Source organism: Meriones unguiculatus, chromosome 17, assembly GCF_030254825.1.
Source record: "Meriones unguiculatus strain TT.TT164.6M chromosome 17, Bangor_MerUng_6.1, whole genome shotgun sequence".
In the NCBI taxonomy this organism is placed as follows: Eukaryota; Metazoa; Chordata; class Mammalia; order Rodentia; family Muridae; genus Meriones; species Meriones unguiculatus.
The window spans coordinates 91580045-91598283 of record NC_083364.1 but is presented as its reverse complement, the minus strand read 5'-3'; the positions used below and the strand labels follow the sequence as shown (position 1 = coordinate 91598283).

The 18239-nt window shown below is 40.3% G+C and overlaps 1 protein-coding gene across 1 annotated transcript; it reads left to right on the top strand.

Annotated features, from left to right (window-relative positions):
• Positions 1-1214: 1214 nt before the first annotated feature.
• Positions 1215-1784, top strand: LOC110544338 (keratin-associated protein 8-1). The gene has a single exon (XM_021630366.2). The coding sequence runs from the start codon at positions 1260-1262 to the stop codon at positions 1443-1445; it is 186 nt and encodes a 61-aa protein (XP_021486041.1). The 5' UTR covers positions 1215-1259; the 3' UTR covers positions 1446-1784.
• Positions 1785-18239: the final 16455 nt, after the last annotated feature.

Here is an 18239-nt window from a genome sequence, read left to right as displayed (position 1 = left end):
TGAGGTATCCCAGACCCAGAAAGACACATATGGTATGTATTCACTTACAAATGGATTTTAGCCATGTAATACAGGATAAGCATACTATGAGGCACAGACTCAGAAAAGATAAATGACATTGAAGATATGGTGTGTGTGTATGTGTGTGTGTGTGCGTGTGTGTGTGTGTGTGTATGTGTGTGCATAAATCTCACTCGGAAAGGGAAGTAGAATAGACAGAGATAGTGGCTCAAGAGAGACAGCAAGGTAGAAGAGGGGGTACAGAGAGTTAAGAGGGTGGAGATCAGAACTGGGGTGAGCAAGGGTGAGAGGACAGAAAGACTGTAGAGAAAAGAGAAATCAAGAATTGCAGTATCTCTGTGACAAGCTTGAGAACTAAGTTATGGTAGGCTCCTGGGAGGATATGAGGGGTACTCAAGCAGAGACCCTAGTAGCAGAGGCCATAGAGACTGAAGAAGGCACCCACTAATTAGACTAGTCTCATGGCAGAGGGAGGGGAATACTAACCCACGCACAAAAACTTTGACCCAAAATTTACCCTGTCTACAAGATGTGCAGGTATTTTACAAACTTTTAATTGCAGAGGTGGTATAGACATGTGTTACTAGATACAATTCTGATGGGATCTATAAAAGTAACTTTTGTCACAGTTTAGTTTCCTGTACAGATTTGCTGTAGATGGGAGAAGGTCTGTGGTGAGTTCCCCCCCCCAGAGAGAGAGAGAGAGAGAGAGAGAGAGAGAGAGAGAGAGAGAGAATTCTTGAATCTAGCAAATGCTAAGAGATACTCTGATTTTGAGACAAACTCAAAGCTTATTATTTGACTTAACATGTCCAGGATGTATCTACTGAATTCCAACCCTGGCTGTGTTAAGTTTAGAGCATGAGATGACTGCATTAGAGGTAACAACACTGGAATCTTTCATGGCGTTACAAAGCCTGCTAACTGAAATTATATATAGGGTCTGTAAGACCAAGTGCTTTGAAGTCCCTGCAATAACCCCTTTTGGAAGGCACATAATTTGTTTGATGGAATCGTCTCCTTGCATTATATCACACAAGAGCTTTTTCATAGACTCTTAAGCAAGAGCACAACAAATTAACGAGCTTTGTGTAGTGCAAATTGGTGTCAAGAATGAAAATGAAGGCCCCGTGTTTTCTTAAGCCACACCCCTTAGTCAGGGTATATAAAGATGGTGTGGGACTAGAGAATCCATCACACTCACTCTTCTCCTACCTAAGCCTACCACTCCCAACATCATGTACTACACCGACGTTGAAGGCTCTGTCTTCCCAGGGTGCTACTGGGGCAGCTATGGCTACCCTCTGGGCTACAGTGTTGGCTGTGGCTATGGTAGCACCTACTCTCCAGTTGGCTACGGCCTTGGCTATGGCTACAATGGCTGTGGGGCTTACAGAAGATACTGGCCATTTGCTCTCTACTGATTTGCTGTGATTCCCAGGCATAGATTCATCTCTCTATGAAGGCTGAGTGGCACCTCCAGCTTTACCTCCTGTCATCCTCACTCGCTCATCATCCTCTCCCAAGAAGCTGTTTTTCAGATCTTAAAACTGAATCTCAAACAAAGGACCTGAAATTCTAGATGATGCCTTAAGCTGTGTTTCCTGGATGCTGTTTACTGGGACCTTTCCAGAAGCTTGGCAACTATCGTGACATGCACTGCTTTTGAATTTTTCAAGACTCTCAAGATTCCCTGTCATGGTGAAGTTGTGGATGTGTCTGTCAAATTTTCAATAAATTTGTCTCAGCTTGCATAATGTTTCCATCCTTGAGTGGAGTTTTCTTTTTCGGTATGTGCATGTTTTATGATACATTGAGTCGGGGGAGGGAAGCAGGTTTAATTTTAATCATTTTAGCCTTAGGAGTTGTGATGATAAATTGGCAAGAGGGTGGTTACTGATCCTGAAAAGAGTTGCTTATCTGAGCTTTCCTTGTGCTGTGAATTAATTTGGCATGGAAGCTGGACTGGAATAAGACAGCAGAGGAAGATTTTTGTGAGTCTGAAATCTCTCGTGCCAAGGGTGCATCTGGGATTGTTTGGCATCTCTCTCCCATCTCACGACTCCTGGCTGCCCCTAAGAAAACCAACACAGGAGTAACTTCCCCAGTTATTCTGTGTTAGTGTAGAGGAAACTCACTGTGATCTCTCTCCCAGGGAATAACGATTGTAGACTTTAGCACTATGTCCCCTCTTTAAGGACTCTGGAGCATTAAGTAATAGAGAAGGCAACACATCCTTTGGGAGTCTGAGATTCTGTTAAGTGAAGTGATAAATCCCCTGAATCAAATCATCTTAGATGTCTGCTTTATAGCTCAGAGGCACCCCGGGTAGAGACAACGATGGAAAGCTTCTTAATCTTTGAAGGATCAATACCAGGTAGTGAGCTCCACCATTAAAAGATATGAGCTATAACAAATGAGTATCTCTGAAGATATATCAGCCTTTCTCTCTGTTCCATTAGAGAAGAGAGCAATACTCTTTTATAAGACATGTTGAAAATGTCTCAATCCTCCTGTTGAAAACATTTTGTGTATGATACAAATATTCTTAGCAATGAGCAATTTGGCTGAATTCTTCACTTTCACTGAGAATCTGAAAATGGTTTTACCGCACATCATTCACCTAAACATGTAAAAACTGGAAAGATCATTTCAGAGGAGAATTTTCTTCATCACATTGTATCCGATGGATGCCTTTTAGCAAACATTAAGTTCAAGAATGCCTAGTAGCATATCATTTTTCTTTTTAACAACAATAACAACAATGGACATTATTAGAGGCAGTGAAACCTCCAGTTCAAAACCTTCTCATACCCAAAATGTTAACTCGTGCTAAGAACTGTGATTTAGATAATCCCACAGGTAGAATAGAATAGGCAAAGAGAGATTAGAAAGGAAGGCCAACTGACTGAATTGAGGAAATACGCTGATTTGCTGTGACGGCTGACTGCTATACAATCTTGGCTTTCAAAGGGTAACAGAGTGCATCTAACCCAGTGTTTCTGAAACAGAAGTGTGCAGGAGACCGGGCTGCACAGCTGATGTGAAATGTAAATTCTCAAGCCTCACCCCTAGGGATTCTGAAGCTTTTAGTTAACATTTCAGGGGTTCCAGAGGTGAGTTGACTTGACATCCACACTTTAAGAAACACTGCTTTGATGACACTCACACACACACCATACATATATACAGATACACAAATATACACACATATTCACAGAAAAACATCTACCTGTCTGTCTGTACATCATGTGTAATCTACACACCTATATATTTATCATCTATCTATCTATCTATCTATCTATCTATCTATCTATCTATCATCTCTCTATTTGTCTGTCACCTATCTATTTATCAGTCTGTCTATCACCTGTATCTATCTATCTATCTATCTATCTATCTATCTATCTACTTATCTGTCGATCTATCTATACACATATCTTTCATCTATCTAATATTTCTATCATCTATCATTCATCTATCCATTATCTATCATCTATGTATGTATGTACATATGTATGTATCATCCATCATCATCTATTATCTATTTATCCATATGTAAAGTATCACCTTTTCCTCCCCTACCTCACTCTTCTTCTTTTACCCACCTTATCATATCAATGCAAAACAAAGCCTTCACCCCAAAGGGAATAAGAAATATATATTTTTTGACCAAATAAGAGTGACTAGCCTGAAAACAGATTCATATTGCCCAAAATACTATGTTTCAAAATAGGAAATGTTTCATGAAGACTTTTACATACAGGATAAAAAAGAAAGTAATAAATCAAAGCATGGTTTCATAACATTGGTGGGACTATCAGGTAGGTGGTTTACAACAAAGTAAGGAAATCTCTCCTGTAAGTTTCAGGTGCTATCTGTTGGCATTCTTTGCTTTGGAAGCTAGTGCTCTGCTTCCCAAAGATTTTATGTGATAGCCAAAATGATGTTAGATCAGACACAGATATGGGTAATCAGTGGCTATTAGGGGAGACTTAGAGATGCTTTTGCTCTGAACCTGAAACTCTCTCTCTCTGTCTCTGTCTCTGTTTCTCTCTCATCATGAAGTTCTAATCAGCCAAACTGATTTGGCATTAGTGATTCTTCCAGGATATCAAGATCAGAGCCATCTATAAAACTGAGGCCTAATAAAGAAAAATAATTTTTTGAGAGCCCTATCACATTTAGCGCCACAAGGACATTGGAAGGATGACTGTCACATCTAGAGAAGTACCTGTGTGCATCAAGTGCCACATGTACAATGGGTACCTGTCTACCTTAGCTCGGGTGCTGATGGGATGTTTCAAACTGGAGATTATTCTTGGATGTGATGTCTACAGGTGTTAAAAGAAAAAGAATTATAAACCCGAGATCCAGGAGACTGGCGTTTTGGAGCCAGTCATTATATGCTATATTATTAGGAGGTTTTCATGTTCACATACACTTTTAATGCAATAGGAATATGTTCTGCAATTTTGAAACAATTTGGCTTTCTTTCCAGTTCTAAAAATGAATCACCCCCAGGGATGCAAGGGAAGTGCACTGCCACTGTGATGTACTCTTGGGTCGGTCATGTACGGTGATCTTTTAAAGACTGAATTTTACTTCTATCACTCGTGGATCTGTAAAACATACACCTATCAAGATATCACACTTGGGAAATCTAATGAGGGAAAAACACCTTATACGGTGTCTGAGAATCTGAATTGAATATATTCAAGTCATCTGTGCTAGCAGTTCAGAAAAACGACAGACTTACATTGACGTCTTTTCATTTCTTGTCCTTTTGAGGTTCCTCTAAATAAATGTGAATGCAGGAGCTAATATGATTCACCTATACCGACAGAGAAGTCATACAATTAAAACAGCAGATACATTTCATAGGTGAACTTACAAAAAGAATAGAAAAAATAGCTGATGCTACACGTGGGCTCAGTGGTGACATTCACGGAGTGTATCTAGCTCTGTCTTTCTAATGGTAGGTCTGGTTGGCTTTGAGATGAGTTAGATTTAGAGCTCTGTGTACAGGGTAGGAACTCACTATAGGAAACTGGATTAGTTTGCAATTTGCATTAGCAAGCATACAAAAGATGGTAATCATCCATTTGATAACATCTTATAATTCATCCTGAATCCATAGGCATTGGTGGGTTGCCAGATTCATGTATGTGTGGTTTATGATGTAGAGTTCCCTCACCAAGCAACACAAAGTGAGTTTTCTCTCATAGCTTACTCTTTAGTTCTTCTGATTCTATGACTGTGATATATGTGGTTAAGATGTATTTTTCCTGTGCTGCAAATTTGTCTAAACAATTGTCGAGCTATATTTTAGGTAATTGGACTGGAGAATTCGATACTACGATGGAGCAGCTGAGAGTGGCCATTGTCACAGTAAATTCTACCAGAGTGGACGCAGGACTAACCACAGGATTATCATCATGGATTGCTGCAGCCATGAATCATCTGAAGGAATGGGCGGGCATGGGAGCGTTAGCAGGCCTTCTGGTGTTGGTCTCCTTGGTTTGCCTGTGGTATATATGCAAGATTAGAGTCTCACAACAGCATAATGCAGCCATGACCATTCAGGCCTTTACAGCCATTGAAGCAGGACAGTCTCCCCAAGCATGGTTGACCACCATAAAAAGCTAAAATGTTACGCTCAGGATGCGAGGCTAAGCACTGCACTCAGGGTCAGCCACTTTGGACCCAGAGAAGAGCATGTCTGATTGCATGAGGGTTGATGCCCCAGGTCCTGCCTCTGAGAAAAAGGTATCTGACGGGTCTGATGCTCTTTGGGTGGATGACACCTAAATGAACATCAGTACAAAGTCCCAATTTATTTCTAATATCAGAGATCAGACCTCTACTCTTGCCTGATGCGTCTAAAACAAAAAGGGGGAACTGTAGAGAGCTGCGGAATGCTGTGCCTTAAAGATGGAGCTGGTTTCTGCCTTCCACCTTCCCGATGGTGAGTGCTCTCTGTCACGAACAACTCCACATTTGGCTAAGGCTGAGGATCTGGCTTGCTTCCATGTATGTGGACCTATCTGCATTGCCTACGTGGCACGCTGGGGTTGGCTACCCAGAGGCTATTTAAGCTGTGGGCTAGCTTTCTCCAGGGTCAGATGATTGTTCAAGGTTCCTAAATAAACTGCATTGAAAAAAAAAAAAAAAGATGTCCTTGCTGGATGAAGGATCTAGAACTGGGAAATAAGGCCAGGAAGTTCTGGTACACCCTTAATCCCAGCATCCAGGGAGGCAGAGGCTGGCAGAACTCTGAGTTCAAGGCCAGCCTGGTCTACAGAGTGAGTTACAGGACAGCTAAGGCTACACAGAGAAACTCTGTCTCAAAATCAAACAAAAAACAAACAAACAAACAAAAACAAAACAAGAGTCAGTAGGTAAAGAAACTGCTTTTCTTCCCTCCTAGCTGGGCTACCTTGTGTGGCCTCAGTGGGAGGGGTCATGTTTAGTCCTGCTGCAACTTGAGGTGCCAGGGTTGGTTGGTACCCTTTGGGAGCCTCCCCTTTTCTGAGAGGGAGAGGGGGAAACAAGCAGATGGGGGATGAGGGTGGGACTGGGAGGAGATGAGGGAGGGGGCTGTGATCAGGCTGTAAAGTGATTAAATAAATAAACAAGTAAATGGGGAAAAGGAAAAAAAAGAAATTCTCTTATTTTCAGAAGATATAATCAATCAATCAAGCAATCAATGTATCTATCCATCTACTTACCTACCTACTATCTATCATATGTCTATTTGTTTATTTATCCCATCTATCATCTATAAATGTACTTATGAATCTACTATCTATGCATCTACCATCTATTTATCTATCTTCTACCTACCTATCATATATCCATCTGTCTATCCATCATCTATCGATCATGTATGTATGTATTTATCACTTATCTATCTATCTATCTATCTATCTATACATCACTTATCATCTATGTATCTATCATCACCTATCTATCAATCACCTAAATATTAATCATCTGTCTTCTATCTGTATACATACACACACACACACACACATATATATATATATAGAGAGAGAGAGAGAGAGAAGAAGAAGAAGAAGAAGAAGAAGAAGAAGAAGAAGAAGAAGAAGAAGAAGAAGAAGAAGAGATTTTTCTTAGATGAATACTGGCATTTTAGAATTCTGTAATGAGTTATGAGCTGAAGAACTGCATATTCAACCCTCTCCTAAATCTCAGGCGGTGTGATTTCCATTCTGTGTGATTTCCTTACTGACTTCTTCTCAGAGCACCTTCTCTCCATAAAGGGAGAAGTTTTGAGTGCTTCATGGTTCTTTAGAAGTTATTTTTAACATGTCCATGATCTACATATCAAAACATCTCTACATGTCTTTGATTATCTGTGTCTCCTTTTAAGCTTTCTACTCCTCCAGCAAAGACCCTCTACTTTGGTCACTAGACTTTGAAATTCCTTGAGTACTTGCAGGAATAACTCATCAGTGGCAACTGAATATGAGAATGTTAATATTTATTTACTCATCTGGGTTCACTGGGTGTTCTAAAGTCCTCATGGATCTGCTGAACTAACTTTAGCAGAATATCTGCTGCATTTTGTTTTATCATCTCCAAGTGGCCTATGAAGTTTGTTTTGAAGTTGTTCATCATGTGTCCTCACAAGGTTGGGCCTGTGTTCTCTGAGTGGCGTTACGTAAGTGATTAGTGTATCTGGGTATACTTACCTTTGAAAGTGTTTTCCATAAAACAAGACAGGAATCTGAAGACAGCAGAGTCTATTAAATGTAAGTCATCCCACAGCTACATTTCAGTATTCATGCATGCAAGAAAAATAACAAAATGATTTTCCCTCCCACTCATTTGCTCTACTTGTATTTTCATGTTTCATGGTGTAGCTTTGTTGTCAAGTTTCCGAATTCCTAGAGAACCCGCGTATTCAAGCTTGTAAGGCCAAGTCAGTTGCTAATTGGCTGTGTGAACAGCTTCTAAGCACGGAGCTCGAGATGATTCTCTACAGCACAGGGAAACCTGCAGCGACAGATCCATCCTTCTAAAGATAAACATGGCCTATATTCCAGATTCAGTTTCATCTTTCATTGCTATTTTTCCCCAACACCAATGAATACCCAAAGAAGAGAATCAAACATTTTACCAAATCAAGGTCTTTTTCTACCAATATAAATGTCTGGACTACCAATAGTAGCATGTCACTATTTTATTCCTATGACAAAATTTCTAAAAAAAGCAAATTTATAGTGGGAAGCTTTGTTTTGGCTCATGATATCAGTGGACATAGTACACCCCAGAGGTAGAAGGATGGTACCAGGGCTCCACTTTTGGTTGGAGGAGCATGAATCAGTAGATATTCACATATTGACAGGTGAAGAAGCAGAAAAGATCCAGAGGTGGATTAAACCCTTCTGGACCATTCCTGGACCCTATCTAGGCTGCAGTTTCTAGGATTCTACAACCTCTCAAAAACATTGTCATTTGAGCAGTTAGTGGAGCTCAAATGTCTGAACACAGTAACCTGCTCAGAACATTTCACATCCAAATCTTTGCAGTCTCAAACAGGGAAGAATAAATGTATAACATATAAATTAAATAATTCTTTTCTTAAATATAAGTATTTTCTCATCTAAAGAAAGGGTTTTTTTTGCACCTTTGATAATAACTTCAAACACAGAAAGTGAATTTGATAGTGAAGATGTTTCATCCTTAAAGTAATTCTGATATTCAATTTTCCAGAATCTTCTACTACTAAATGGTGACCCCTCTCAGAGGTTCAAACTATGATTGATTTGTCTATTGAACATGTCCTGACTGCATCTGTGAAAATAAGTTATACTTTGAGACCGTTCGATAAAACATTGAATAATCCATCCATTCATCCACCCTCCCATTCAACCAATCAATCAACCATCCAACTAGTCAGTTCTTGAATGAAGGTTAGTATATGTCCTTAGAGTGGCTTATTTACTTCTGAGCTGAATGTTTGGTTAGAACAAGTTTAAACTCCTTAGGATTATGTTAATCTTTATTTTAGACATTTTCATCATTATTTCAAAATTACAAATAAGCAGGAAAGAGGTAGAAGAGCCAAGATTTAATTGATCTCTATCTCAAGTCATTATTTCTCGTTATAACCACATGTTGTTGGCTTTCTTCTAGGTTCCACACTTCTAATATTGGAACTGATAAAGTCCCAGTCACATATTCATAATATCACAAATGTGGAAAGGCAGAAAGGGACTTCCTGTCAGGGTGCGTTTATTGGAGATTTTGTTGCCTGTATCACTATGAAAGAGAATAGGCTTCAATTGCTTCCAAAAGAGCTGAATCCTGTTAGCCACAGCGGTATTTCACCCATCTTCCTGCTGCATCCTTAAAACATAGCATACCATTTTCAAATATTATATTGGGTCTTTAGTACAAACAACAAGACTTCTAAGTAAAGACATTTTAAAATCTCTAAGAATAGTAATAATTTTCTTAAAAATCATTTATTTAAGACTGGAAATTACACCAATTAATTATTTTTGTGGCATCTGAAAGAAATTTCATAAAAACACAGAGTTTGAGCTCCAAACATTCTCCTGACAATGCAGAGATGATTGCAGATGCTATTTCTACAGAGTCCACTGAAAGGCTGTGGCAAAAGCACTTCACTCTGCCAGCTCTTTCTGAAACATTCATTTAACCGTCCCTCAGAATTTCAGAAACATCAAATAGAGAGTACTTTCTTCATAAATGTCAAAGATGATATCCTGCCCTGCCTTAGAATGATGAGTAAACGCTCCAAAGTTGCACAGTTCAGAAACAGAACAGCAGTTGAGAAAGAAAAGGAGAGGCTTCCTAGGTTTCAGAGCTTTCTTGGTCCCTTTGGATTTTTGCTTTTTGTTGTTATAATTCAATGAGACAGACCCCTTTGCTAAAGGATTGTTCTATACCCACCTGGTCCTAAAACCAGAATTTCAACGTAAGTCATCTACCATTTTCCACATATTTAATCTATCGCTATAATCATTCTTTCATTGTATTCACAGAATGTTTTCTAACCATTACATTGGTTGCATTTATTTGCAGGCTAGTCTGCTTTGCTTTGGTTTCTAGTTTGACATGCTTGCTGGGTTGCACAGTCTTTGATATTTACCTCTCAAATCCTGGTAGAGAGTTTCAGGAAGCATGATGATGTTTAATAAATCCCCAAGGACAAAAACTTGGTTTGGAATTGCAGCTGTCATTATTTTTTTTCTTGTTGTTGTTGAGAAGTCAGATAATTGAAAGACTAAATTTAGAGTCTGGTTTTGACTAGACACTTTGGAGACACTACAGTAACTTCTCATTACAGGCACAAAACATATAATGTAGAACCTTTCATTGACAGCAGTTAGTGGAGCTCAAACTTCTTTCATGAATAATGAGAATCCATTACTTTTTGAAATGAGAGCTAGAAAATTAATGAGAACATTATATTCCTTGATCTAAAGGATCATGGTACATGTCAAAAAGAAATGAATTAAGTATGTCATGTAGGGCTGTTAGTAATAGCCACAAAATGAAATTTATCTCAGTGTAGACCAAGAGATGGGTGAATGAACAATGTGGTATGTCTACAAAACTGAAATACTATCCAGTGGTGAAGAGATGAAAAACCACAGAGACAGGTTTGGAAGACTTTGCATTAGGAGAAATAAGCACAGAGATAAGGATGGTGTGATTTCATTCCCATGTGAAATCTGAAAGCATTAACTTTAGGAATAGAGTAGAATGGTGGTTCCCAGACATAGGGTGAATGTGGAGAGTGGGGAGGAATAGGAAACATTACCCAGTACGTGGTGGGCTACCACTAGATAGAATAGGGAAGTTTTAGAAGTGATTACATAGCAGAAAGCTTATAGATGATTTCAATAGAATTTCACAGTAAGAATTTTTTTTTTCAATACAGTTTATTCAGGAACCTTGAACAATCCTCGGACCCTGGGGATAGCCAGCCCACAGCTTAAATAGCCTCTGGGTAGCCAACCCAGGCGTGCCACGTGGGCAATGCAGATAGGTCCACATACATGGAAGCAAGCCAGATCCTCAGCCTTAGCCAAATGTGGAATTGTTCGTGACAGAGAGCACTCACCATCAGGAAGGTGGAAGGCAGAAACCAGCTCCATCTTTAAGGCATAGCATTCCGCAGCTCTCTACAGTTCCCCCTTTTTGTTTTAGATGCATCAGGCAAGAGTAGAGGTCTGATCTCTGATATTAGAAGTAAATTGGGACTTTGTACCGATGTTCATTTAGGTGTCATCCACCCAAAGAGCATCAGACCCGTCCGATACCTTTTTCTCAGAGCAGGACCTGGGGCATCAACCCGCATGCAATCAGACATGCTCTTCTCTGGGTCCAAAGCGGCTGACCCTGAGTGCAGTGCTTAGCCTCGCATCCTGAGCGTAACATTTTAGCTTTTTATGGTATCCAACCATGCTTGGGGAGAATGTCCTGCTTCAATGGCTGTAAAGGCCTGAATGATCATGGCTGCATCACACTGTTGTGAGACTCTAATCTTGCATATATACCACAGGCAAACCAAGGAGACCAACACCAGAAGGCCTGCTAACGTTCCCATGCCCGCCCATTCCTTCAGATGATTCATGGCTGCAGCAATCCATGTTGATAATCCTGTGGCTAGTCCTGCGTCCACTCTGGTAGAATTTACTGTGACCATTGCCACTCTCAGCTGCTCCATCGTAGTATCGAATTCTCCAGTCCAATTACCTAAAATATAGCTCGACAATTGTTTAGACAGATTTGCAGCACAGGAAAAATTCTCATGTTATATGCTAGTGACTCAAAGTCCAGCTTATTTTCATTGACAGCCAAGTTGAGCGATTTGCCATAGGGTATCAATTTGCTCCTGCACGAGGTCAATCCTTTGACTGAACACCATCAAGCTTCCTTTTAGTTGAGCATTAATTCCTTTATGTACAACTAAGGCATGAGCTACATTGGCTAAATGATTATTCAGGGTCTGAGCAGTCTGCCCAGTATGACTCATGGCTAATGCCCCGGTGGTAGCTCCAACAGCCGCCAATGAGATGGTAGTAACAATGGTGGCTGTAGTTCCAAGATCCCTTTTCTGTCTGAAGAGAGTCATAGCGTGAGGGGCATCAATGGGCACAGGCACCCAGTGAGGCATGCGAGTAACCAGGGCATACCTAAATTTACTAGCATTCCAGCATTGGGCAAAAAAGCAAGTATCATTACCACAAGAATTTTGAGTGTTCTCTCTACAAAGAAGTGGCAGCCATGTGAAGGGTACAGATGTGTTTGCCTTGATTTGAACATTTTAATATATTGGCACATATGTCCACCACAGGATACCGCATAGATAGGTATAGCTCTTATGTATCAATTTTAAAAAGAGTGAAGAAGATACAGTTCCCATAACCGGCCCAGTTGAAGCTGTAAAAAAGGAGAGACCACATTTCATGCACTAGCCAGGAACCTAGCTTTCTGTTCAAATTCATTTTCTCTGGGTAATGTGCTAGAATATCTTTCCTTAGAGCTTCCTCTCAGGTACTACTGCACTGAGGGGGAGGGGTGCAGAGTTCTGGGTCACCATCTTAGCTGAGGGTGGGGCAGTGTCTCTTTGTTGCAGGCTGCTACTGTAGAAGATCTTGAGCAAGGGGACTTTTTTAAAAAATATTTTTATTTATATATTTATTTATTACAATTTATTCACTTTATATTCCCTCTGCAGCCCCCTCCCTCCTCTCCTCCCAGTATCTCCCACCCTCCCTCTTGCCCCCCTATGCCTTTTCCCTAGTCCCCTGATAGGGGAGGACCTCCTCCCCTTCTATCTGACCCTAGCTTATCAGGTCTCATCAAGACTGGCTGCATCATCTTCCTCTGTGGCTTGGCAAGGCTATACCTGCCCAGGGGCAGGTTATCAGAGAGCCTGCCATTGGGTTCATGTCAGAGACAGCCCCTATTCCCCTTACTAGAGAACCTACTTGGAAACTGAGCAGCCAATGGGCTTCCTTTGAACAGGCTGTCTAGGTCCTCTCCATGCATAGTCCTTGTATGGAGTATTGGTCCCTGCAGGCCCCCCCTGGACCCAGGTATTTTGGCTCTCTGTTCTCCTTGTGGAGATCCTGACTCCTCCAGGTCTTTCTATCTCCCTCTTCTTCCATAAGGATTCCGGCACTCTAGCCAAAGTTTGGCAATGGGTCTCAGTATATTCTATGATAACCTGGTGGGTAGAGTCTTTCAGAGGTCCTCTGTGGAAGTCTCCTGTCCTGTTGCAAGGGGACTTTTCTCATTGCTCTGTATAGCAGCCTAGCATAGACTTTGGCACATGTGGGATATTCTGCTTTTCTGTGTCCTGTCTGGTAATGTTCTTCCTGGAGCCGAAAGATGCCGCTTGATCAAAAGCAGCCTCTGCTTAGATGCTGGGTGACTCATCTGAGATGTGGACTTTACTCTAAGCCTCTGGACTTTCCTGGACCAGGGCTCCCATGTGAGACATACTCAGCTCTAACACACTTGTCGGTGCTTCCATCTCAAGGATACTTCTGTCTTTTGTTTTTCTCAAAAACTACCTTGAGTGGACATGAGATATGTTATTCTATTATTTTTTTGAGCTACACTTTTAAAAAACAGTAACAGCATTTTATTTATTTATTGTTTATTAATTACACTTACTTTGTATCCCGCCTCTAGTTCCCTCTCTCCTCCTCTCCCAACCCCTCCTTTCCTCCCCTTCTCCACACATGCCCCTCCCCAAGTCCACTGGTAGGGGAGGTCTTCTTTTCCTTCCTTCTGATCCTAGTCTGTTAGGTCTCATCAGGAGTGGCTGCCTTGTCTTTTTTTTTTCTTTTATAGTGCTTGTACTTTCAGTTGCTCTCTCTCTTAAAAAAGATGAACTAGAAAACATCAAAATAATATTTTATGTAGAATAATAAAAATGAAGACTGAGTTTTTCAGATTGCTGAAAGATATTTGTTCTAATATTTTAAGTAATTAAAAAAGGGGATTTGGATGAATTTTATTTATACATTAATATCTAAACAATAGATAATAAAATAAAAACAATTTGATGAGTATCTGAAATAAAAAATTTCTGTATTTACTGAAGTGTATATAATATACTAGATAAGATTAAAATTCACTAAAATATAACTTAAATATTAACATAGCAATGTACACTTATTACTTTTTTATTCACTTTTAATTAAATTTTATTTTCTGTGAATTTCATGTGTATTATATTTTTATTATTTCCATCCCCTTCCTTCCCCTTCTAATTCTTCTCTTCTCCTTTACCTCTCAAAGTCATGACCTCTTCTTTAGTTAATTATATGCACGCACACACACACACACACACAAGTGTGCACACATACATCCTATTTGAATGCCTTTAGTGTTGCTTGTATGCACGTGTGTTTAGAGCTGCCCATTTGAGATTGGATTACATGTCAGAGAACTTGTCTGGGGAGAAAACTGATTTTCCCTTTCTTAGCAGCCCTTAATTGCCTGTAGCTCTCCATCAAGGGTGATTGTGTCATCCCAGAGCCATCAGCATTAACATCAACTAGGAACTTTTTAGAAAGAAAGACAAATTCTTCAGCCTTTCTGTTTCTTCTTTTCTTCTATATTCCGAGATGGATAGTCAGCAATATGTACTTTTAATGTGAACTATATTCATGATTAAGAGACTCTAAGTGTGTCATGCCTGAGAAATACAGTTCAAAACAGGAAGTGATTTAGCAAAAGGAGGTCAAACAGTTTTAGTTTGTGACTTCATGTCAGATTTGAGATGAGAAGAAGAGAAACTTAACATGTGTTTATGTTACTTATGATCTCACTGTGCTTTCATCTACCTCATATTGTGATGTCACTGTGCATTCATCTATGACCTAAGAGCGTCACAAAAACCTCATGAATTAGACAAGCTAGTTAGCCCTGTTTATACCTTTGCACCTAGGCAACAGCTAGGTGTCATTGTTGGAGGCCACATAAAGTAAATAAAACCCCACTGCGATCCTTTCTTGTTTTGCATGGAGATAAAGTTATCCTTTCATGAGTGACAAAGCCAGGGATAGTGCAGGTGAATGCAAGTTTGGAAATTGTTCTTAAGCATCTTGTTTTACTTGTGAAGAGAATAAGAAACATTTCACAGTACTTTCAATTTTAAAGCCTGTACTTTGGGTTGCAATGTTAGATTCAGCTCACAGGTATCCCCTTTTATGATTCAAATCTCTGAACAATGTATTTAAATACTACAAAACTAAAAAACAACAGAGCCATTACTATGTCCTATTCATTAATCCTGTTTTAATTTATTAGATTATAATTTGATTACAACATTTATCCATACCTTCAAATTCATGGCCTCTTAAAAAACTGATCTTGCATGCATGTAAGTGTATGCAAGCCAGTCATGGTGGCGCACACCCGTGATCCCAACACTCAGGGAGGCAGAGGCAGGCAGATCACTCTGAGTGTGAGGCCAGCCTGGTCTACAAAGTGAGTCCAAGACAGCCACACTACACAGAGAAACCCTGTTTCAAAATCAAAAACAAAAATAAACAAAAAGTGGTGATTATATGTATACACACATATGTTTCTAAATATAACCTGGTTAGTATGTATAATGCTACCTCTATGCCTGTTTCCAGGGTTTATCATTTGTTAATTAACTCAAAATACACACCATGCACCATGCTATCCTCTACTGTGCTTTCCCAAGCAACGGTGTTTTTTAAAGAATTCAGTAAAAATTGAAGAGCTATTTATGTTCTCATTTCATTCATTTTAATGTGGGTTCGATACTTGAATGCATTCCCTTCCTATGTAAATAAACTCCCTGAATCTAATAATATGGGTCACACCCCAGGTAAAAGGTGAGTGGCTGAGAATTAGGAGGCTTAGTGATTTATACATATGCAACATTAGAGTGTACTCACAGATTCTATAGGGTTAAGTTCTAAATGTTAAGTTTATGCTTCTGAGTGTTGGCTTGTGGTCAGGTAAAGTGGAGAAACAGACTGTATATTTTACATCACCTCTCAACCTAGTGAGAAGGTCCTCTGTTGTTTCTCAAGATCGTGCTTAACACCAATGAAGACTTAATAAATGCTGAATTTAAACACAATTCATAATTCCGTTCCAAAGAGAAACACTAAAGACACTGAAAAATAATTAAGAAGTTAGTGAAAACATTGGCCAGACACAATAACTGACTAAACACTCACAACTATAGAACAGTTTTCCATGTTTGATGAATATATAATGCTCCCTAAACACTAAATACATGCAGTTTAAGTGTCTAATGCATTATTATTTTTTTAATTTTATTTTTTCTTATCAGTTACATTTTATTAACTCTGTATCCCAGCTGTATCCAGCTCCCTCATTCCCTCCCAATCCCACCCTCCCTTCCTCATCTCCACCCTGCCCCTTTCCAAGTCCACTGTCTAATACATTATTTAAAAAAAATATTTTTTATCGATTCTTTGTGAGTTTCACATAATGCATTCGCAATCCCCCATTTTCTTCCCTCTAAAACAAAACAAAATCAAAACAAGGCATAAAAAAAATCTCATTGTGAAAGCTGTAGGATGTCGCAGGGTGTCCCACAGCATACCTTTTTGTCCACACATCTTTACTTGCAAATTTCCCCTTCAGTGAGTCATTGGACAGGTTCAAGGCCTCTGGCTTCTGCTACACCACCAATGCTGAATCCTCATTGGGTCTTCTCTTGGATATCCTATTGTTGCCCTGTGTCATGTTGATCCTGCAACTTTGGACCTGTAGGATTGGCCCTTTCTTGCACTCCAGAAGTTCATAGATGAGGTAGATATTGGGGTGGGCCAACTCAGCCCTGGACCTGGACCTGGGTGGTTCTGAGTTAATCAGCCCCCCCAACTAGCTGTCCCTTCACCTCCACCAGGGGGAGCTCTCCAGCAAGGCAACGGCATGAGGGTAGGGTCAGTTCTCCTGCTCTCATGCCCCTCCCCCTCACCCATAGCCACACCACCAGAACTATCTCTATAGTGCTTCCCAGTTGAGGTTCAGGGGCCCTGCCCTTCTAAGAGCTGCAGCTGCTGAGAGGAGGGGGCAGCTTTCAAGAGTGCCACAGCCAGTGAGGGGCTGGGCCAGCTCTACATAGTCCTTGGATATCAGCATGGTCCCAGGTGGCAGCCCAGACCAGGGGTGTCTGCATGGTCTTAAGTAATAATATGAGCCAAGGACAGTGACATAGACCTCTGCTGCTGCGTGGCCATGGACCCGGTCATGGCCCTCAGCAGCAGCATGGGCTGGAACTGCACCATGGACTCAGGAATCAGGGCAGGTTGCTCACAACAGCCTCTTCCTCTTCCTCTCCACCCTCGGTCTCCAGTTCCACCCCTCTTCATGGTGCTCAAGCTGTCTGTTTTTCTTTCTCTCCCATCTTTCCACCTCATACTTGAACACTGTAGCGGCTGCCACTGTGGGTGGGCCACAGAGCTGGTGGGCCTCTGGGTGTCTTCAGCTCTCCGGTGCTGTGCGGTATGGTGGCAGGCTTGCCTCTGGTTGTTCTCTGCCTGCCCACACCCTGTGACATGGCTGCAGAGGGGGGGTTCTGGGTGTCTTTCTCTGCCCTTGCCACTCTGTTAATACATTCTTAACGAGCAATAAACACTTACAGATATCATGATGTATGATTAACAAAAGATTTGCAGTAGTTTTGAAAACATCAGAGAATTTCTGTGAATTATATCAGTCCCATAAAAGTGATGTGACATACTGTCTTTTCTACTTTAAGGATCTTAGACATTGTAGATGAAAAACCAATTATCCATGTGGAGGTTAGAGAAATGGCTCTGTGGTTAAGAACATTTGAATTGTTGCAGAGGACCCAAATTCAGGGCTCATTACCCACATGGTGGCTCGTTTGGCACCAGGCACACATGAAAACACTATATATATACATATATGTGTGTGTGTATATATATATATATATATACATATTTGTATATATACCTATATATATATGACATGAAAGGAGAAGCAAAATTCTAGGAATATAAAAAATAATAGTGAGAGGAGAATAAGAAAGGGAAGATAGCAGGGCATGAAGGGATATGCCTTTTATACTTGCATGAGCATGGCCTTGTGTAACCCTGTATTTTAATATAAAAACATAAAAGCGTTTTATAATTTAAGAAGCCATTCTAAAAAAATTTTTA

What these genes read in the sequence shown, in the direction of transcription:
- LOC110544338 (XM_021630366.2), top strand. Translation starts at nt 1,260, where the DNA reads ATGTACTACACCGACGTTGAAGGCTCTGTCTTCCCAGGGTGCTACTGG.